General features: G+C 40.0%; 2 protein-coding genes across 4 annotated transcripts; one reads left to right on the top strand and one right to left on the bottom strand.

Moving 5' to 3' along the window:
• Nucleotides 1–728: 728 nt before the first annotated feature.
• On the bottom strand, nucleotides 729–11,444 carry znf362a (zinc finger protein 362a). Of its 2 annotated transcripts, none has more exons than XM_032514772.1 (9): nucleotides 11,182–11,444; nucleotides 7,577–7,640; nucleotides 6,397–6,631; nucleotides 5,178–5,303; nucleotides 4,449–4,776; nucleotides 3,236–3,460; nucleotides 2,245–2,323; nucleotides 1,943–2,101; nucleotides 729–1,855 (listed from the first exon to the last, which is right to left on the bottom strand). In XM_032514772.1, the coding sequence occupies exons 2-9, from the start codon at nucleotides 7,637–7,639 to the stop codon at nucleotides 1,736–1,738; spliced, it is 1,335 nt and encodes a 444-aa protein (XP_032370663.1). In that variant the 5' UTR covers nucleotide 7,640; nucleotides 11,182–11,444; the 3' UTR covers nucleotides 729–1,735. The 2 variants fall into 2 exon arrangements, with proteins under 2 accessions (XP_032370663.1, XP_032370664.1); XM_032514773.1 differs by having other exon boundaries at nucleotides 6,397–6,598.
• A 1,675-nt stretch (nucleotides 11,445–13,119) lies between these two features.
• LOC116688623 (uncharacterized) lies at nucleotides 13,120–15,781 on the top strand. Of its 2 annotated transcripts, XM_032514776.1 has the most exons (4): nucleotides 13,120–13,333; nucleotides 13,920–14,069; nucleotides 14,209–15,333; nucleotides 15,372–15,781. In XM_032514776.1, the coding sequence occupies exons 2-3, from the start codon at nucleotides 13,922–13,924 to the stop codon at nucleotides 15,327–15,329; spliced, it is 1,269 nt and encodes a 422-aa protein (XP_032370667.1). In that variant the 5' UTR covers nucleotides 13,120–13,333; nucleotides 13,920–13,921; the 3' UTR covers nucleotides 15,330–15,333; nucleotides 15,372–15,781. The 2 variants fall into 2 exon arrangements, with proteins under 2 accessions (XP_032370667.1, XP_032370665.1); XM_032514774.1 differs by having other exon boundaries at nucleotides 14,209–15,781.
• Nucleotides 15,782–22,596: the final 6,815 nt, after the last annotated feature.

Genomic DNA, 22,596 nt, shown 5'->3' with positions numbered 1-22,596 from the left:
GGGGTCGTGAGATAAGTGAGGTACAAAAGAAGTAAATACAAAGATCTGATACACAGATTGGCAGTAATTGTTCTTAGACTTTTCTCTGATCTGACTTGAGTTTTAGCTCTTTGTCCTCAAACAGCTGAGAGGTTTAAAGGAGAAATCTCTCTTTTTGATACAACTCATAGACATCTAAAATGTGACGAGAGGCCCCAACCAGACACTGCTTTCAAAAGCCTTGTGAAGAGTGACAAGAGCAACCCAACACGTGTTACCATAGGTCTGATGAAGCATTTTATTCATCAGCATTAAGAAGGCATGCTGAAATGGCAGCCTTCATCTTATTGTTTATCTTGTTTTGCCTTACAATAACTTTACCAGGATTATTTCCTAGCGAGGAAAACAAAAAAGGTTTTTTCACCATTACTTGTAATTATAGAATGTTTTATTATAAAACAGGTTGACAGCTAATATACTTTATTTACAGTATAGATCATGCTATGACGTAAAAGGCAAATGTAAAGTGATAAAACAACAACGTGGACCCTAGAGTTGTAACAAAGTTAAGGCTTAAATGCATATAAAATGGCAACGTTTTCATTAATAAAACAATGGTAAAATGAGTATTCAAAGATGTGTAATGCTTCTGTTACACATTATAGCTGAAAACCAAAAAGAGTGACCACATAAATGTTTTCCAGGAAAGTAACACATTTGTCTGTGAAGCAGCAGCAGCAGCAGCACAGTGGTGGTGTAACATTTATTCATTTGCACACTCAACGGGGACAAAAAAGCACTGAGTGCATGATTCAATTTAATATGAACATCATAATTATAAATATTGTGGGGAATTTGGCAAAATAAATGCATATAGATTATTATATTTTTGTTTTGACTTTTACAAAAGCACATTTTTAAATTACTTCCTGTACTTAACAGCACTTGAAAGCAGAATCTCTCACATTCATTGCATCAATTAAAGTTTCAAATCAGATTTTGTGTGGTTTTTAGTGTCTTTTTATCAAACACTTTTTTTTTTAAGTTCTTTTATTTAGGAGATCTAAAGCACTTTTTAAACTTTAAGCTTTGAGCTTATTTTAAAACCTTACAAAATATATGTAAAATAAAATATATCCAACCATCCATCCAGTGAGTGAGATGAGTCACGCATCCGATGTTGGCAACAGGGTGAGATTGCGTTATGGCCACATGATTGTTGAAAGATTGCAAACACTGACATCAAAAGTGGCACAATATACATGAATACACATTATATAAGCATTCCCCGTTATGTTCACTTGGCCACTCAGCTAACGGAAGACTATTTCTGATGCAAATATTATATTTTGCAATGACTTGAGTAAAGAAAGTTATGGACCATTTAAAAAAAAAACAATGTAATCTTGTTATAACACAAAAAGGTTAAAAAAGACTTTCTATGTACTGTAGCTGCCCGGAGCAATACTTACTTTGTATTTTTTTAATTCAGTCAAATAGAAAAATACATTTTTAGGCCTGTCATTGCCAGGCCTGAAAGTGCTGAGAAGTCATCTTTGGATGTCCCCGATAATACTATCTGGTCAGCAAGAAAGGAAAGGAGGATTTACTCAATAAAAGAGCACTTCTTCACAAGATACTTGTACAATCTGGCAGATTTTTGGAACCCATTTATGGGTTCAAAGTCCATCAGAAGAGCGCAGAATACACAGGAAACGTCTCTGATGGGAGGACAGGAGATAGACGGGTGAGGAGCTCAGATGAGGGAGATCCGTATAGGAATGGTGGGAGACTCTGTCCTGTGTTGGGGGGAATGATGGGAAATCACGTGTTCCACCATTGTGTGTTTAGACATGTGTTTCATAAGGTACGTCTCCTGAAGAAAAAACAACAACACTTTTAAGCATCTCCACTGTAGGTAGTTCAGATTTTTTTTTTAACTTAAATTGGACTTCTAACTCACCGACGTGTACGCCCGGCCGCACATGCTGCAGCAGTAGGCCTTGGCGTTTTTGATGGCGTGTGCAGACAGGTGGATCTGCAGCGAGGCAGAGTCTGAATAGGCACGGTAACAGTTGGAACACTTGAAGGGCTTGTCCTTGTTGTGCTGCCTCTGGTGGGACTTCAGCAGGGGAAATTACAAAAAAAACAAAAACATGCAGAAACGGAGTCACTTTGGTGCCGCATTGCGATTGGCTCACAGTTTAAGCAGTGGAGGGTCAAGGCTGTAAAACAGATGGCGAAGGTAATACATTTCATGTTTACCTGCAGATTAGATAGCTGAGTAAAAGCTTTTTCACATCCTGGATGGCCGCATTTGTACGGCCGATCGCCTGTGTGGATTCTGAAATATGATATCATCATTAGCTTCTAAAAGTCTTTTCAAATAGGTCAGACAGGAAGCTTCAAAACTAACATAACAAAACAGCTCAACCTTAGAAAATCTCTTTATTAAATGTAACACTATTAAAAGTTGAATTTTACCCAGTGGCGTGTGTGCAGAGCAACAAAAGCTGGCCAGCAGAGAGTTAACGAGAAGGAAAAAGGACTGTGATAACTAGGGCAGCACTACACCCCTTCCCAACTGATTGGACCTTAAACACCAATTCCTAATACTACAACAAGTTCACGCAATTTTAAAGGGTCAGTCAACCAAAATTACAACAAACATATAAAATTTAAGTTTACATTTTCTCACTTCTAGCAGTATTGAGTGATGCAATAATTCCTGAGACTTCTACGATTTTAATTGTGGTGCTTCATTTTATCATTTTTTTTATTTATAGAATAAGTTCATGGTTCATGGTCTTGAAAATGGCAGTCAGGTGACCATTTAATGGTCAATATAGGCAATTTAGGCAATTTTTAAATTGCAGAGGCAATTGTTAATTTAGACAATTTTTAAAAAATTGTGGTTTAAACGGGCTGTACTCAATATTCAGAAGAAAAAAAGACCGTCTTTTAGAACAAAGAAAAGCATTGAATTACAAAACACACAGAGGGAGTGTGACTTCATTCTCTTCTCAGGAGGCCATCACTCCCCTATTTCGTTACATAGCAACCATTTGTTTACTGCAATATGCAATATTAATTACAATCATATTCCCCCACAGCTCAGTGGGCTAACAGTACTAGTGGGCTGTTCCAGCTTAGAATATAAATGATGTTATTGAAGCAGATTAACAACAGAATACACTTATGCTCATCATAGCTTTGGTGGATATCAACAAAATGACAAAACTGACAAAGACCTGACCTGGTGTGCTGCTGCAGATGGGAGAGCTGGCGAAAACATTTCTCGCAGTAGGAGCAGCGGTAAGGTTTGACGCCCAGGTGTATGCGCAGGTGCTGGGCCAGGTACGATGCGTTTGTAAAGGACTTAGTGCAGTGAGGACACTTGTGAGCCTTCATCTCTGTATGCGTTTTGGAGTGGATCTGCATGTCGGACTTGGAGAAGAAGGTCAGCGGACAAACTTTACACCTGTTTCAAAAACACAGCAACACAGATAGAAGACACACATAAGCGCCCTGACGCAAATTTGTGACATGAGGATATATAAATACATTATATTATATACTTTTTATATTAATACATTTCTTAATATACACAAAAAATTGACTTGACATATGGTGCACCCTCAGAGAGACACATGAATGCCCAGAATACAAGCTGAATTGCAAATTTGTCCTCGTTATTGAGCAAGACCAAGTGTGGCCCGTCCCACTTTTGACTCTGATAAAGTTTTTAGCACGTTCCATTTGCTACCTATTTGCACATCTGTTCACGTTTAAAATCTCAAAACTGTGTAACGATGTGAAAAACACAATTAAAACTGTCTATGTGTGTCCGTCAGTGGTGAACTGTAAGTATTTCTTGAGGTACTTGTACATTACTTAAGTATTTCCACTTTTTTACTTTAAACTTTTTACTCCATTGCATTTATAACACATCTATAGTTACTAGCAGATACATTTATTAGACTGTATATAAAACACATGATCAGTTCATTTTAATGTATAACAGCATGGTGAGTACTTTTGATATTTATATATATTTACCTGCTATAAGCAATTTTGTTTTTGGCTAGCAAGGCTTTAGAAACAAGCTGTACAATAGTGAAATGTCATCACAAATGCCATTTGATTCATTAACATAACATTACTTATTATAGACGCTTTAAGTAACATTTTAAATATTTTTACTTCTTATGGAGAATTTTGTATAGTTCTCATTTTGTTGTAATTTTTACTTTTACCCAAGTTAATAATCGGAGTACCTCTTCCCTCATTATGGTCTGTGTTTGGTAAATATCTGGGACATTAAATTAAATTCATTCTTTTTTATTCTATATTGTAGCTTTACCCATATTTCAGAGTACAGAGGGAGATTTACTAGACTCCTGGAATTGTGAGGAATGAGTCAGAGGCACTGCACTGGTTATCTATGCATCTAGTCCTTTAACACATACCTGTAGGTTTTTCCCTGTTTGGCAGTGATGGTGACACAGGACTGGTCGTTGCCTGAGGCTAGGATCGGGTAGGGCACCACCAAAAGAGACGACCCATTCTCTGCTTTGATCCTCTTACGTCCCCGTTCCTCCTTTGGGGGAGGGCCGAGGAGTCCGACAAGGCCCCCGTTGTTTTTCCCGTGCTCCATCCCATGGCTGCAGGCTAACCCTGAGATGAGGTGAGGTGTGGGGGCTCCGCCCAGCCGGCTGTGGCTGCTCGAGGTGGGCGTGGTGGGAGTGATGATCTCTGAGGCGTTGAGGTTGCCTGTTCTGGATGCCAGCGCCACACCTGATTGGTGCAAAAGTGAAGACAGGACTGAAATAAGTTGTCATCAAAATTGCCAATTCATATCATATATGAAGGGAAACAATCATGCAAACACAGACAAACTGTAACTACCTGGATAAACAGCTAACATAAACAGTATATAAGATACAATGGACGTATGGTAGGATGGTTGGCAAGAATGACTCTCTTTTTAGCGGTGTTTGAAAAGTAATTTTCCATTAAGTGTATATTCTTCTACAAATAAGTGCAGTACAGAAAAGTCCAAATTTCCCAACATTATTTCCAGAACTAATGATGAATGAAGCCCACAAACCGCAGACCTGGGCAAGACAATCATCTTTGTTTCTATGTTTCTTTGTTTAACAGCAACAGGGAGTACCAACTGTACAAACTGTGGTTACCTGAGACATGGTTCGTCCTGGAGGGATGGTCTATAAGTTGACGCAGATGCCAGTCTTCCCATATTCCTCTGGCTTTTATAGCTGCCTTATCGTCCAGATTCAAGTTTACATCCCCCAGAATCCGACCTGGTAAAAATGTACGGGGAAATTCCCATTTGTTAAAGAGGGCCCTGGGAAGAGGGAACTGAGAGAAGCTGAACCAACTCTGATGAGGCAGGATTAATGCAGTTCTTGCAGATCAGTAAAAAGCAGTGGTGGAATGTAACTAAGTACCTTTATTCAAGTACTGTACTTCAATACCAGTTAAAGGTCCTTGAGTATTTCCATTTTATACAACTTTATACTTCTACTCCACTACATTTATCTGAAATCTTGAGTTACTAGTTTCATTTTTGTGTAACTAGTTTTTTTCATGTTTATGTCCAGTGAAAACCATGTGTCTCAAAAAAACATTCAACCTGTCTGTCTGTCATCCACATGTGCTTCATGAGGTCCACCATCACCTCACCACCATCACCCAAGAAAGCAAGGCCAGCCCGCCTGAATGACTACCGCCCAGTGGCACTCACCTCTGTAGTGATGAAGTGCTTTGGACGACTGGTCAAGGGTTACATCTGATCCTCACTACCCAGCCCAGTGGAGCTATCATTACAGATTGCCTAACGTCCCAACTAATCTACAGAAGCCAGAGCGCACATCCTCCACGCGGCAAGAAAAAGGCTGAAGCTAGCTCACCCAGTAAGAGCGTTCGCCCCATGTTGGCTGAGTCCTGCAGCGGCCCGGGTTTGAGTCCGACTTGTGGCTCTTTGCTGTGTGTCATCCCCCATCTCTCCCCTTTCCTCTCTATACACTATCACTATCTAGTAAAGGGAAACCTAAAGCCTAAAAAAATCTTTAAAAATAAATAAAGATGTTACGGTGGGGTAGAAGCTAGAGCTCCTATGAGGACTGTTCTAACGTGTAAATTGTAGGAACTGAGCAATTTCAATTAAATTAAATAGTATTTGATATGATTTCACATGAGAAATAAATTGATAAATTAACATTGTTCTGACAATACTAACATATTTTTACTTAAGCAATGATTTGTATGGAAAACTTTGACTTGTAGTGGAGTATTTCCACAGTGTGGTATGAGTACTTTTACTTATTTAAAGGATCTGAATACTTCTTCCACCACTGGTAAAGAATGAGAACTAGTGAGGCATGTGAGGAGTACCTGTGACTGAGCTGGAGGCGGGGCGGGCGTGCAGGGCAATATCAGGCTGAGACGGGCTGTGGAGAACCGGCATCTGGTGAACTTTGGACATCCCGTGCTGGCCGCCATCCGACTGGATGGGGGGAGCCAGTAATTGCTGTTGGGAAGGGGCTGAGACAGCGGACAGATGTGGCGGTCTGATCTTCTCTGCCATCAGCTGCTCCTTGATTTTATTAATCAAGACTAGGTTATCCAGCTGACAGCCAGGAAACATTTGTGACAAGAGAACAGCCATCAGTTCAGGTAGTGTCACTTTATGAGACGATAGTTCCCTCTAGAGGTTGATACATGACATTGTACCCAAAACGTCCTTTCAGTAAACATCTGAACAATTAATCGCTGAATTAAAACTGTGGTTCCCGACCATTTTGTCTTGCAACCTCTTAAAAAGATTCAACATTTACTTCTGACCCCTCATCACAGGTTTTGGACTTTCTTTTTCTGATGTATCTAACTTAAAGGATTCTTAGAAGCCAGAAAAGATAGTATCCAGTATTTCTCAATAGGCAAAACTTAGAAGAAAAAAAAACATTTTCACTGACAGATTGATTTAATTTATCCCTTTAATTATCTGGTGACCCCTCAGATTAACCCTAAGAACCCCAGGTTGGGAACCACAGTTTTAAAGGAATATGTGGATCTTTTGACAAAAAGGCTTAATAATGTTTTACTGACCTTTCAATAAGAAGATTCCATACCTGTATGCTAACTATGTAGCTAGAGCCAGCAGTCAGTTAGCTTAGCTTAGCACAAAGACTAGAAACAGTTAGGCTGGCTGTCCAGAGGTACACAATACCCCCTACCAGCACTTTTAAAGCTCACTAACTAAAATGTTTTATCTCCTGTCTTTAATCCATGCAAAACAGAAGTGTAAAAAAGAACTTAATTAATCAATCACAACAGATTAAGGGTGTCACAATTGATTTTAAATCAAAATTGATCAAAATTAAGTCACAATCTTGAATAAACTAATAAAAAATGTAATCGTTGACACTTCCACGCCCTAATGTCACGTCCGGTCGAATTGTCAAGTGGGAAAAAAAACACGTGTTGATGCGCTGCGTTAGTCAATGTCCTCTGACTTGGCTACAGCCAGTCAAAAGATGTGTGCTAAATAGGTGTGAATACCAGAGTCACTCACCTGGCCGGGCATAGTGGAAGGTGGAGGCCAAAAATAGGGATTGTTAAAGCGAGGTTCAGCCATCCTGAAATAAATACATAAAGGGTCATAAACAAGGTGAGGGCAGCCATCTGTCCATCAGTGAAATGTATCCAGAGTACGTATTTGTAGTCAGACTTTTGTAGTCCGGCTTGGGACCCCTTAAACGAAGCAATGTTTAGTCACTCATCATAGGTGAGTGATTTTTATTTATTTCTAATTTAATGATGTTAAGAGTTGTAATTTACACATGAAAAGGCAAAGATTTGAGGAAAATCTGAATCATCTTGCGACCCCTCAGGTTTATTTTGTTTCTTAGGTGGGGACCAGTATTTTAAGATATTACTAACAAAACTGCCTCCTGTCAACTTATGTGAAGATCTATTGTTAGTGTACAAAACAGTGGTTAAAAACTTGTGTCAGTAGTTCTCCGCCCAAGCAGCAGCTGACTGTTTGACGTGATAGTTAGAGATAACTTGTCACAGTCTTGTGATAGTGTGTTTTCAGAGAAATTATGTATTAGTTCTCCCCCTTTCCCAAAAGCGCGAGAGGAGACCTTGTTTCTTTACACAGTGCTTTATCAGAGATGGCAGAGAGGATGCGTCTGTTGTTAAAGGAGGACGTTAAAGTGAGTAATGCAGCTTTTCAAACCACAAGACTTCGAGAACAGCATGTTGCCTCCGAGATAGGCTCTGACATGATTACAACAGCTAGGAAACTCTCCAAAAAAGGTTATCAGAGAAAACCGTAAAAGTGATGTGGCTCAGATCCTAATCCGTCTGTCTCCTCCTCGTCACATGGGGCCGCAACAGAGAAACATTGAGTCTCACCTCAGTGTTCAGTGAGACCTGAATGATGTGGTCAAAAGCTGAGAGGTCAGTAATGCTGCTGAATATAAAGAACATGGAATAACTAGAGAAGATGCTGTACAGAAACCATACTTATTTGTAAGTAACACAGTAGTTATTTTCTATTTTATGGCAAAATAAGAGGATGACATAACTTTTAAATGACAATATTTGATTTCTATGGGATGCAATAGAGCACACACTGTTTGGCCAGATGGACAGAAACCTTCCAGAGAGAGCTGCTTGCTGCTGAAGTTTTGATCTAAAGGCTTTTCTTTCCATAGCTTCTCTTCTCAACCTCGTATGAAGTTTCTTCTTTGAAACATTTTGCATTGCGTGCTTTGGCACACTTCACCATTCCTCAGTCTGTTTGGCTTAGCAGAGGCATAACGCAGTCCGGATCCGTGAGCCAAGAGAAACAAAAACGATACGTTCAGGGGTACGAGCGTACAGTAAACCCCACAAAATAGTTCTCTAATGATGCCAGTGGGGATCAGTTTCACTTCCTGGAGGCTTTCTGCCTCGAGAGAGCAGGCTCAGGAGTTTGACGGCAGCTTGACATCCTTGTGTCACTATTTTAAACGACACGCTTCACACAGAAAATATTATATGGCAGGGAGGTACTGTATATGACATATGGTTACTGTGTATTGCTGTACATTTATGCTGTATGCTGATGTATGCCCTTAGAATCAACCTGTAGAGTAAGGTCCAGACTGCATTGCTTTTTGGACTTACTTTAGTATTAAACTTTTGCCAGAACAGTTGTGTATGTTTTTGCATAAATGCAGCTGAGTTTCTTTCTACTCAGCTTAAATATGTATGCGTTTATGTAAAAGGGTTTGAAGTATTTCCAACAAGTAGGAAAAATACTTCCACGTCCAATAGTTCTGATGCAGGTGTTTCAGAGCTCTTTACGGCTGCAGAATAACGGTTATTTTCATTGTTGGCTAATCTGCTGAGTACTTTCTTGATTATTACAGTTGGTTATTCACATTGACACTAACATGTCAGAAAATTGTCAAAAATGCAATGTAGTTTCCAAAGGGTGATGTACTCAAACGTATCGTTTTCTCTGACTAACAGCCTAACACCCAACTATTTTCAGTTGACTACAATATACGACAAAGAAAAGCATTGCATTTTTGCATTTAAGAAGCTGGAAGAAAACAATGTTTGTGATTTTATATGGATCGACTCTTGATATTCATCCAAGGCATTTATTAAATCAGCACATCAAAACTTTTTGTCCCCTTTTTTTTGTTTTCATTTTTACAAAGTAGTTGACCAGGTGCGCTGTGGAAGTAATGGTACTTTCAAAGAAGTTAAAGGGTTGTAATTTGTAACTAATGGTTAATACATTGTTTACTGATGTTTTATGGATCACTTACGCCTTTTAGAACAACTTTTGTGGTTTCAGGTTGTAAAAGAATCTCTTGGACCAAAATCCATCCACATACAGTATAAGCATACAACTGCTGACCCGATGGCTTTAAAGACCCTTTATTAGTGACTTATTTACATAGCTGGAGACTTGGTGGTCTTTTATATGAAGTGCAAAATCCATAAGAATGCTAACTGCAAATAACTTAAAAGATAAAACATCAGTCAGAGGCAACCCAAAATATCTTATAGTGGCGTACCTATTACTGATCTATAAGACATAGTTAATCATTTATTAATCAACAAAACCATGTAGCCCTTACAAAGGATATTAGAAAGTGATATTGAAGCAATATGGCCCACTTAGGCTATGCTGTTGATTCTGTAACAACCGCCTGTTAGTACTAGGCCTACATGGGTAGAGGAATCTATATCTATACTCTCTTAAATGGTGCTATACAAATCCTACAGCTCGTCAGTAGTGTTACCATAATGACGTGCAGGGGGCAGGTATTTTGCAGGCAGAAAACTATTTCTAAATCTCAATATTTCAGCTTCAAAACCAGCATCAGTGAAACGAAACAGAAAACGGATCACTGCTGTGAGATCCAATCCAGAGAAAAATACGAGTCCATCTCTGAAACTAAAGTTGGGGTTAACTTTTAGTCCTTTTTTTGTACACGCTGTGCTGAGTTAATCGCCTGTTCAAAGCAGAAGAAACGTAAACTGATCTTTAAATCCTAAAACGAGAGCATCTCCTCCAGAGAGAAACGATCCTCCCGCAACGCCTCGCTCAGTCCGCCGCCTCTCCCACATTCTCAGACAGTTTATTAAAAAATTTCAGACAAAAGGAAAACAAAAATGGCAGCCCTGTCTTATTTTTATAAGCACTGGACGCCATATTCTGCAGATCCGAATATTTAGGAGGTAATTCTCCAGATGTAATTAAACGCGCTTACGATGCGTCGGGATGTGCGTATTTGCATTAAGCGTACAATGATTGTTTACTTTGATTTGCAGGTTTGAATAGCCCGGCTCGAGGAGGGGGAAGAAAAAAAAAAAACCTGACACTTCCTACAACAATCATCATGCCTTTCGCTGAATGCTCTGCTGCTGCTGAGCCATAAACGCAAATGTCGATGTTAATACTGGCGCGTGGGGAAAGCTTTTATTTGCACGACAGAAGAAAGGAAAGCAGTGTCACCTCTGCGCTGCAAATACTCTTATTTATGTTTTTAAAATACAACTTTTGCATGGGCTAAACAGAGATGGTGACGAAGCGACACAATGAGAGCTAATGTGCGAGAGAAAAGAGCAAAGAAGAGGCAGAGAATTTGCATCGAGCGGCCAACGTACCTGAACCAAGCGAGGGAAGAAATAGCTATTTAATAAAGGATTAGACTCTTCTCTCTGCCTGCTCTCAGTCGGACTTCAAACCTTCCGGGTCGCCTGCTGTTCACTTCTGGGTGCTGCAGGCGTCTAAAAAACACCGAGCTCCAACTGATTTTTTAACCCATTTTCTGCTTTCTGATTTAAACGCTGACATTTCCTTGCAGATGTTGGGGATGAATAAAACCGTGCACATGCGTGGGAAGTTTCCCATTCAACACGGTTTCCCTGTGTAGGCCTACTGACAGTTACGGTGATAGGCTGGTGGTGATATAGTAGCCCATTGCATGTGTGAGCCTGACTTGTGGTCGCACTTTATTTTACGGTAGGCCTACATTAATATGACGTAATATGTTGTAGAGCTCCAGTATTGCAAGTGCATAGTGAGAATAATGTGTTTCTTTTTCCAAGCTGCGTAAGCCGTGTGTCCGTCTGTCTGTCTGTCAGGTCACAACGGTTATGTACAGTAAATATGTGTAATCCGCTCAGCAGCAGCATGACAGGCTGCTAATATGCTCTGTGCTGAGCTCAGCAGGAGATGGCACTGATGCCACAAGAAAGAGCTGTTGAACATGTTGCTCCTGGCTGAAAGTCAGAGAAGATATATACATGATGAGCTATCACTTAAAAATGAGGCATTACTTAATTAACACACATCTGTTTTTATGTATATATATTTATATATACATTTTAAGATTATCTATTGGCCTTTTCAAAATGATTGGATTAAACCATAGCAATAAATTGGATTAAACACTGTTTTAAGGGATTTTGGAGCCTGTAGTTTGTGATGCTGTTGATTTTTTTTTATTTTATTGTATAGCGTTTCATATTTTTGTGTGTGTAGATTTGATGCTCAACCCTGAGAGCTCCTGCCTTTGTCTGTATCTGTACAAGTAACAAATACACCCACACACACGTATTCAAATTTATATTTAGGTATTCATAGGAAATGCAAAATGTTACCAGACTCCATCTCACGTCTTTGACACGACTCAGACTGAGGATAAAAAAGAAGGTAGAGGTAGAGTAGTGATTGAGTGCAGAACAGTAAGAAAAGTAAAAGTACTCAATGCAGAAAAATCCTCACATTTTAATTGTCTAATCATTTCTACTGGACTTCTTGGTCTATATATTGTTGGGCATTTTTATTTCTAATAAAACATTGTATTTTATAAACTGCATGTGTTTTGTGTGCAAATATCTTAATTTGTAAAGTAACTAGTAACTAAAGGTGTCAGATAAATGATGTAGTCTAAGATGTAGTGGAGTAGAAGTAGAGAGTGGCATGGAAAGTACCTTAAAATTGTACTTAAGTACAGTACTTGAGTGAATGTACGTAGTTTCATGCCAGCTAAATACAAGCATTTTACATTCACACTGTTCACCCTGGACTTACAAAACTGTCTTTACTAAAACGTCACTACTATACACACAATATATGACTGTCATTTTAAAGAAACTAACTTCTCTGCTGCAGTTTCTCATGAGTCGTCCATTAACAGTCCACTGGCTCCCGGTTGGGATCAATTTCAAAATTCTACTCACAACCTACAAATGCCTAAACAATAATGTGATCTACAGTCTAATCCTGCTGAAACACCCTGCATGTGTGTATTTGCTGAATCCTTTAAAACAACATACTGTATTTTGAGGAAGGTGGGTGTAACACAGGAATTTGTTTGTACATTCTCAGGGAAAATGAAAGATCTTTTATCCAGTATACCCTTCACGGATGTCAACAAGTTTATTTTGATTTTTCACACACACACACACACACACACACACACACACACACACACACACACACACACACCCACACACACACACACACACACACACACCACACACACACCCCAAACTGACAATCATGCATGCATTTTGTATCTCTCACTGTTAGTTGTCAGACAGGTTTTCTGGTCTGCACAAACAGCGCCACACCCTCTGGAAACGCACATGTTCTCTCACCTCCACACAGGCCAGGTGCAGCAGGGAGCACAGGAAGGGGGGGTCATTATCTCCATGAGGGCGGAGCAAAAGAGGAACCGTTCTGAAGGGAACAGATGAAACATTTGAAGCTCATATTGACATGCTGCTCTGAAGGCTCCTGTGAGTCCAGGTAAGAACTAATGAACTCAACAGCAGTTTTTGATTTCGAGACTTGTAGTTTTCTGTTGTATGTAGTTTGAATTGTCTTACTGTAAACATGTAATAAGACATAATGGAATACTTTTAACAGGTTGAACCAGTCTCATTGTACAATGTCAGGGTCAGGAGGTGGGCATATTTACAGTCAGGATACAGCAAAATAGTCTGCCCATTTTAATGTGTATTCACATTACTGAGCAGTTTCATGACATTTGCTGTTTCATTGCTGGTTTTAAATATCACATTGTGAAAGAGATTTAAATATAATATTGACAGTTGAACTTATTCCTGAGTTACATCATTTTTGATCGACTTTAAACAGCTCTCTGGTCCAGGGTTCACTACTAATGTAAACAACAAAAATATTGATCTGTAACCAAAGGGCAGAACGATTCACACTGGAATGATCATGTAACATTATATACAGATAGATTTAACATTGTTGGGGGTTTACTGACAGCAGAGTGCCTGGAATTCCTGAGGTCCTCCACCCCGGGGCAAGAAGAAAACCAGTTTTTCGATACGTTAACCTGTGTGTTTGTGTTGTCTTGTTGCAGCAATGGATGGTGTGTTGGAAGAAGCGTTGTTGTTGTGCGTATGCAAACTGGCCTGCAGTCTCCTCTTCCTACCCTCATTGGCTGCCTCTTACAGTCCCGTCAGCTTCTGCTGCTGCTGCCTACTGGTCTTTACCGACTTCTTGGTCACAGGTGAGTATCAGGAACAGCTCTTTTTATTTAGTTTTTAGCTGAGCTGCTCACCTCTTTTCACACACTCTTGTTTGGAGTCACTAATCTAATCCAATTGAGTTACCTAACTCACTGACACTTTATCTTTTGTCTCCTTCAGTTTTTCTGAGTTTCTTCTGTATCTTGGAGTCCTGGCTGACTGAGCTGACCCCAGTAGGTGACGTCATTGCCCTGCGCTTCCTTTTCTTTCTCAGCCACACATACGGTGCAGTGTTGCTCCTGACCACACCTCTGATCGCTGTGGAGACTCTGACCAGACTGCTGTGGCCTCACGCTGTTGTCCCTCACAGGACAGTGAGTCAAACAGATGGACAACGTTGTTATGTTGTGGAGGTAACTGTGGAAGAGGAGGAGGGCAGCAAAGACAACAAAGACAAAGAAAAGGGCTTGTCTTGTGTTGTCAGCTACCTCTGCTGCCTGTCAGTGTGGATCGCCGTCGCCCTCAATGTCAGGTGGCGATGGAAACGGGAGGAAGTGTGGGCTGCTACCTGTTTGCACACAACCAACTCCCTCATTTGGTGTTTGCCCAACCTGTTCAGCCCCATGCCCAGCACTGTGAATCCCTGCTGGGGCATGGCCTTCCTCTCCCTCCTCCTGTTCCTCCTGACAACTAGCATGGGCCTGCACAGACAACACTGGGACCCTGCACATATGGCAAGGACACACACACAGAAACATGGAGTTAACAGTAACGGCGATAGTTGCTGGAATAACCTCATTCCAGCGCTGTCTGCGCCCTCCAAGCCTGTGAACCCTGGGATGTCGAAGTCAGAGCCAGCACAGTGTGTTGACCCAGAGAAAACAGAGAGCAGCTGCAATGTTCACAGAGCGTATTCCTGGAACACTGTGCAGATGTCAGAGCATCACCATGGAGACTTTGTCCTCATCTCCCCTAATTGTTTGTCTGAACAGAGAGGAGGACAGGAGCATGAAAAGACAAAGAGAGGTATACCTCTTACATTTATCACGGAGAAACATGTGGACTCACAATACAGGAGCTTAAGCGGGTGGGGACAGCGGGGGTTTTCCTGCCCGGGGGTTAATGTAATGCTAGGGTTTGTGGGTGTGCTCTTAATCTTTGTTCTGCCTCTAAACCTCAGTGTGAACATTCTTCTGATCAGGACTATAGAGACTCTGCTGGAGTGGTGTATTAAATCTTTTAAATCAGGTGTAGCAAACACAAGCAACACATCCACCGCTCACAATGAAACACTTGTATAAAACCAGACAGGTAAGAAGCTAAAGTGGACGCTGACTGGAGGCTATTTGCAACAGGATCACCAGATTAATATTGCATGTGTGCAGACAGCAGGTCTACTTGTCAACACTGGCTTGAATAGAGTATGAATATACATTTCTGAGCAGCTATTCACATGTGAGGAATAATGTGGAAACTGCTGAAAGCTGCTGAGGAGGCAGGTTGAGGCGTGCTTGGTAGTAAGACATTAAAGCAGAGTGCATCAGACGTCTGGAAAGCCTGTTTTTATTGTTCAGAGTTTTAACATCTGCAGCCATTGGCCATTGCACACTGGGTTTTAAAATGAGCCTCTTCAGTGTAAATAAGAATAATCTGGGGCCAAACAGTGTTTTGAAAGTAGTAATATGAAGTGTGCTGATGTTGCATCACATAAAGCTTGCATTAAGCATTGTATATTAAATACTGAATGACTTTAGGGTGTAACACAGATTTTTTTCATTTTCCTTTGTAGTGTTGTCTCTGTACTTAAATCCGCGGGTTCCAAGGTTTGAACTACTCCTCAGAGGTGAAAAGTCATTAAGTAATCAAGTAATGTACTACAATTATGATGTTGTACTTTATTTTAGTATTTTCATTTATACTTCAACTCCATTAAATTTCAGATGGAAATGTTTTGCTTTTTTATTCCACTATATTTTTTTTGACATTCATGTTTTAGCTGTAAGATTTTACAATAAAAAAACAAAGCATTGTTTCATATTAAACTGCTGGTTTCCAACCTTTTTTGGATTGTGGAAAAAATGTGGGGCTCCTTGTTACGTTTCAGATGGCAATTCCACCCTACAAGATGGATTTTTTTTAAAAAGAGGTCAGCTTATCCAATATTTCAGAAAGATTAGAGAAAAAGAGAATACAAATCTCATCAAACCATCAAACCGCATGTCTCATTAAACATAATGCTACAGCCAGCAGCACATTTTTCATCACATGTGAAAAATGTATTTGCCTGGCTTAAAGTGCGGTGGCCCTGAGAGGCCACAACACGCAACAATAAGAAAACACAAGCAAATAAACCACAACATGCAACAATAAGAAAACACAAGCAAATAAACATAACAACATGCCAATAAGAAAACACAAGCAAATAAACATAACAACATGCCAATTGTTGTCGTGCTGTGGTTTATTTGTGTGCGTTTTCTTAATGTTGCGTGTTGTGGCCTCTCAGGGCTTACATAGGCGTAGTTCCCCTTAACTACAGTTCAACATTCATTTTTCTTTTTGGTAACGTGTTAATTAGAGAGCTTTAGAGGTGCCGTTACAGTAGGTAGATGTTGTTACCTTTGGACAATGCCAAGTCTTTATGCTGAATTAAGCTAAGCTAACCGGTTGCTGGCAGTAGTCTTACAGCCCTTTGAGATTTCCTTTTGAAATGTAAAGGGAATTATAAATAAAATGTATTATTATTATTATTATTACAGTTAACGGACAGACATGAGTGGCCTACTGCTCCTGCAAAATGGTCCAAAGAGATGTATAGTGTAACTGGAGTAACTGAAAGATGGCTGCCATGTACTCACACGTAAGACCCATGAAGCCTGAGCTGTCAAGTGTTAGTCCAATGGTTTCCATACTTTTATTTACGTCAATGACCCGGAAACTGACGTGTTGCACAGACCCCCATTTGATAAGATTTTGTCCCCCTGATATGATTTTGCTTGTAGATGTTTTATTACAGAAAGTGTGTGAAACCGATGATCAAAATAATCATACACTGTGTCATTGTGTTACTTAAAATAAATGATTCCCCTTTTTCCTGAGGAAAGCAAAAACTCTGTTGTAGTCTGAAGGTGAGCAGGAACACAGATGTCAACACCAGAGGGCACTGCGATACAACAACTAGTTAGAGAGAAAGTGTTTGATGAGCTTTGAAAGTAACAGGAGAGGGATGAAGGGGATTCAGGAAACAAAAGAAAGCATTTTTTGGTTGTCTTGCCTTTAACGGAGCCTCAGGGCTGAGTGAACGGCTTGCACACCTCCTCTTTCAAAGTGCAGAGACCTGTGCAGAAGAATCCTCAAACCACAGCACACGCTGACTTGGGCAAGATTAAACAAGAAGGCCACGTTCCTCATGTGTTATGTGTTCATGCAGTTTAGGACAGATGGAGATACAGCCCAGATGTATCCAAAGGCAAATTATTGCTTCAGACAAAAAGCTAATGAGTGCAATGGTTGTTGTTTTTTGTCATTGAGGATATATATTTTAATGTTTTAATTCCATAAACGTCATGAGAAATATCAAGAAGCTGAGAGTTGAGGTGATTTTCGTCCTAATGGTGTTTAATTGTATTGCTGTAACAGAACACCCACACATGATTTAACTGCTCCCAGACAGATGATTTTGGAGACTCATAAGTTGTACAGCACAGATTTTTAGAGGTAATATTTATTTTTAGAATGTATCTGTTGCTCAAAAAAGCTTACAACAAACTGCTAAAGTAACTCAAATTTGTGCGTATTCCTGTATATTTAAAGGTTTGATTTTTTTTGTTGATGTTTTTGAATGCTTATAAAATTAAAAAGAAAGTCCAAGAGAAGTGCAATATGATAACTCCACCATCGTGAATATACTAGACGTCCTCCAGGAAACTAGAGTGTTGGGCTGCAACTACAGTAATAAATAACTTTACTTTTATTAAGAATGATGACAAAATATTGTCATCCAACAGTCCGAAACCCAAATATAACTTATTTTCAATAGTATAAAAGGGAGAAAAGCAGAAATCCAAATTTGACAAGCTGAAACCAGTAAATATTTGGTGTTTTTGATGCTTTGGTAACATTAATTACCAAAATAGTTTGTAATTCATGTTCTGTCCCTTAACTGATTAATGAATCAACTAATTATTTCAGAAGATGGCTTCAAAACCAGTTTGTTTTTATTGTTGCTTTTTAATCATTATCTCCATGCAATATTTAAACCTGACATATTCTTAAAGCATGTATTATAAAATGGGATAATTATTTAGATTATTAATAATCTGGCGGTTTGTGCCACCAACGTTGTAGGTGCAGTTCTTGTTCTTTAACTGAAAGTGATAGCAAACATGAGCCATCATTTCTTTTTTCTTTTTTTTACGTCACTTAGGCTACAAAAATTAAAAAAATTATTTCAAGATTAAAAACCTGCCTCAGGTGGGCCACATCAGACTGGAATCAGATACAGGTCTCTCAACGGAGAGCTCAGTGACGTTTTAATGAACACTTTCCCCTCAGGTAAAAATGTCTATTACAGTATGGACTGGACACCTTCTCCTCGGATATAAATGTCTCAATCATAGGAGTGAGAGGAGAAAAATATCAAATCAAAGCTGAGGATATGAAGAAAGTCCCGAGGGTCTGCTGTGACTAACCGGCTTCAAACGGCACAGTTTGTTGAGGAACAGCTGTAATCCTGATGCAACAAGACTTAACTTCAGAGTGAAATAATAAAGCAGCAGGGTACAAATTTACACAAAAAAAAGATATGTTTCCTGTGTTTCTGACGTAGTGTATGACTCAGATATCAACTTTTTATCATGATTTCAAACTGTATTTTAATTTATTCCCACCAGTTTAACAACCAGTCATTCAAATGCGTCACAGATGGCAAATGAAGAGGACCTATTGAATGCAGCGTCTCACCCGCAGTGAGGGAACACTGAACCCATGCAGACATCTTGTTATTCATCATGTCACATGCCTGGGCCTCAGCCTATGCCAAAATAGAGAACAGTAATAAAAAGAGCGCATACCCTCTCACCTCCCAGCTGGATGGCTTAGCAGGGTTGAGAGTTTGGCACAACTAAAATGTCTGGCATGAAACTCTTACTGAACTGGAGCCGGTATTGACAAGCCGAGGCAAGCCTTCCTACATTTTGAAGAGAATATGTCTGCCTCCCGGACATGTGTTTCGTTTTGAGAATTTCCGCTTCAACTATGTTGATTTTCTTGCTCTCAAAGTAATAGTGATAGATCATGTTCACTCTCTGATTAAAGACTAAAGCATAACATTAGTGTCAGCAGTAAACTAGTTTTGCATTGTCAGACCAACGGGCTGTGCTGTGGAGTGAGAGAATATATTATATATATTTTTTTTTAAGGTCCCATGGCATGGAAATGTCACTTTATGAGTTTTTTCAACTTTAATATGAGTTCGCTCAGCCTGCCTATGGTCCCCCAGTGGCTAGAAATGGCGATAGGTGTAAACCGAGCCTGGGTATCCTGCTCTGCTTTGAGAAAATGAAAGCCCAGATGGGCCGATCTGGAATATTGCCCCTTATGATGTCATAAGGGGCAAGGTGGGCTGTGCCTAAGTAGACAGCTTCACAGTGCTGCTACCAAGGCTGTAGATTCTTAGTCTTACATGCCCGAAGAGGTAAAACCATCCAGCATTTAACAAAATAGCAAAGATGGGAAGGTAACACTTTACTTGAGGTTTTCTACATAAGAGTGAGATGACACTGTCATGACACATGAGCCCTAACCCTAACCTGTCATGACAAAACCGAATGACACTAAAAGAAGCGTTATGTCATAAACAATTGCCTTATTTGTTTTATCACACGTTCATGACAGTGTCGTGTAACTGATGTGAGATATATCTGAAAAAATAAGTTTTATGTAGCAGATCGATTTCTTTGTCTCTCTTGTTTAATCATCCCGTGAACCCTCAGAGCTTGTGATTTATTAGACTATATTATGTTATTAGATTATTTATTCATTGCTACAGCAGACTCTTTTAGTGCTTTAAGTGTTACCTTCCTTTGGGATGAATCTTCGATCGATCGATCGATCGATCGATCTATATCTATCTGCAGAAAACATGATCCTAGTAAGTTCCGCACAGAGTTGTGTACAGACTTTAAATTTTGGGGAAAATCCTTATTGATGCTCTACAGCCTCTGTGTTAATCCACATCCAAACCAGAACAAAGATAAAGAGACTGGCTGATTTTAGCAGTAATTTATTGTAACATTAACACATTTCCCACAAACCTCAGCTGCAGCTAAAGCACACTAGAGTGTGTTCACACAATGATGGGTGCACAGCGACCATCATCAAAAACACAATCATTATAATAATCATTAAAAGTGTCATAGTTATCATCATAAATCATTTCATTAACAGTTAGCGTCTTCACCATCACCAGTCACCCAATAGTCACCTCACAATAATCTCTTTAATATTCAAACAGAACGTCTTAAATGAAGCAGACTCCACTGAAGTCCGCAACATAGCAAACTTGGGTCAAATTTAAGCATGTGTTTTGAAGCACCAGTTGGTCGGATTTTACTTCTCAAGGACAATAAATAGAGCCTCAATCAGAGAGAAGTAAAATGACTAAATACTGTCCTGATCGTCTAAACCATAAACAACCTAAATCCTGTTTCACAAAACAGGTTTACAGAGTCCTGGATACATTTGCTGAGTAAATCCCAGCAAAAAGTTTGCTGTTTGTCTGTTTAACTTAGTAGATCTGCACGCTGCTCCTGCAGATCTGTCTGCACAAGTTAAAACAAATACCAAGAATAGTTTGCAGATGCTCACCATTTGACCCTAGTTTGCACCATACTGCACATACCGGAATCACATCCTACAAAAACAAGGGCACTGCCCCAATGTTCTTTTAAATGTACAACACAGACAACACACACAAATGCTAAGATGTACAGTGGCAAAGGAAAGGTGAGGTGATTTTATTTATGCTGCATGGTTCTGCTCGGAGGGCCAGTTGGGCTTTATCAAGCACAACCAAAGCTGGATTTAAAATTATAGCTGAACCAGGCTGCAGAGAGATACCCATGCACAAGCCCACCCACCCACAGACAAAACCCTCAATATGCTGGACTTGGCTGAGTGACCAGAGCCTCTTAGGGCTCTGACACACCAACCCGGCGGTCAACTGTTGGCAGAACAGGCAGTCGGACTGATCAGTTGGCTCCCTGAGGTCAAAAAAAGTCAAATCGGTCAAAATGAAGGCCGACGGCTCCTCCGACTGACGACGGCACGGAACACACTGAACAGACTCGAGTCACCGTCCTCGCCAGACAGTTCGGCGGCTGATAATCGGGTTGGTGTCTCAGCGCCTTTAGGCAGATTCTGCAGGACTTGTGTACAACTAATGATGAACAAGAGCACTTGAGGCACGTGGCGAAGAAATAAACATGGAGGGGACTTATCAGTCTTTTTTTTAAATTATGTAACACAGTGACAGCCTCGGGAATGCCAGTCACACAGGAATAGCATATTTACCCCCAGAGTCTATCCATCCATCATCATTTTACTTGATAATTTTCCAAAACATAACTTGACTTCATTTACATAAATGATATGATAAGAGAGGCAGATGGTCTCTGTAAAAATAAGTGAGTAATAATTAATCTTTAACCTCTTAGATTTTCACATCTGAGAGACTCTGCTTTTACAATTAGGAGATCTCCGCCTCACGAGGCTATCTACGCTGACGGCATTAATTAATAATAAAATGTAATGTTCTTTTGATTTTAAGACAAAATGATCAAACATCATGACTGAAAGCAGAAAAGAACTTGAATTCAACACTGAAGTGGACAAAAAAACCACAGGTATAGTGAATGCTGATGGCTAGCATACTTGTGGTTTTGGAGCAGAAACTTAACATGAGCCAGCATGATGATAGACTTATTTCTTTTAACCCTTGATACTCTACATAAAAACATGCAAGTCCTTACTCCATCAGTAGCAGCATGTTTCTGGACAAACTCCACCTCCAAACACACCTTTCCACCACGAGTGGGTAGGCTGGGCAGTTGATACGGACGGGCAGCCTATAAACTACTTTGATACCTTTAGTTTGTTCTAGATGATCAAGTCATACTTGACTGAACGAACACATGTGGCTGTGACCTGCAGGAGGAACCAAGATCCTGGTCTCAGACTCCAGGAAAAAGCGCTGACAGACTTGACAAGATCAGGGTGGATTGCTGGCCAAACGAAGGCCAAAAAGGGAGCCGAGTGTTGTCAATCCCATTCCACAGACAAAGCTAAGCCAACTGTACAGCACAGAGAAGACAAGTGACCAGTCTTCATTGTCCTCTTGCTTGAACAGAGAGGGGATGTCAAGTCTGACAAGTCTGGAGATTGATCAGGAGAGTGTTGCCCCCTGGGAGTGTGTGCAAGGTGGGCCTGGGACTTTAATCCCTTTCATCTTTTCAATTAAAGATACGGAATGAAGTGCGGGCCATTATCGTATGGCCATTTCAAGTCACG

This window comes from Etheostoma spectabile, chromosome 4 (genome assembly GCF_008692095.1).
Source record: "Etheostoma spectabile isolate EspeVRDwgs_2016 chromosome 4, UIUC_Espe_1.0, whole genome shotgun sequence".
NCBI lineage: Eukaryota > Metazoa > Chordata > Actinopteri > Perciformes > Percidae > Etheostoma > Etheostoma spectabile.
Note: the sequence above shows the minus strand (reverse complement) of the source record. Positions and strands in the feature narration are given on the sequence as shown.

Coding starts and splice junctions, on each gene's coding strand:
- znf362a (XM_032514772.1), bottom strand. CDS start 7,639: ATGGCTGAACCTCGCTTTAACAATCCCTATTTTTGGCCTCCACCTTCC. Junction 6,632..7,576: donor CTTCCACTATGCCCGGCCAG/GTGAGTGACTCT, acceptor CCTGGCTGTCAG/CTGGATAACCTAGTCTTGAT. Junction 3,461..4,448: donor AAACAGGGAAAAACCTACAG/GTATGTGTTAAA, acceptor TTTTTGAAACAG/GTGTAAAGTTTGTCCGCTGA.
- LOC116688623 (XM_032514776.1), top strand. CDS start 13,922: ATGGATGGTGTGTTGGAAGAAGCGTTGTTGTTGTGCGTATGCAAACTG. Junction 14,070..14,208: donor TACCGACTTCTTGGTCACAG/GTGAGTATCAGG, acceptor TGTCTCCTTCAG/TTTTTCTGAGTTTCTTCTGT.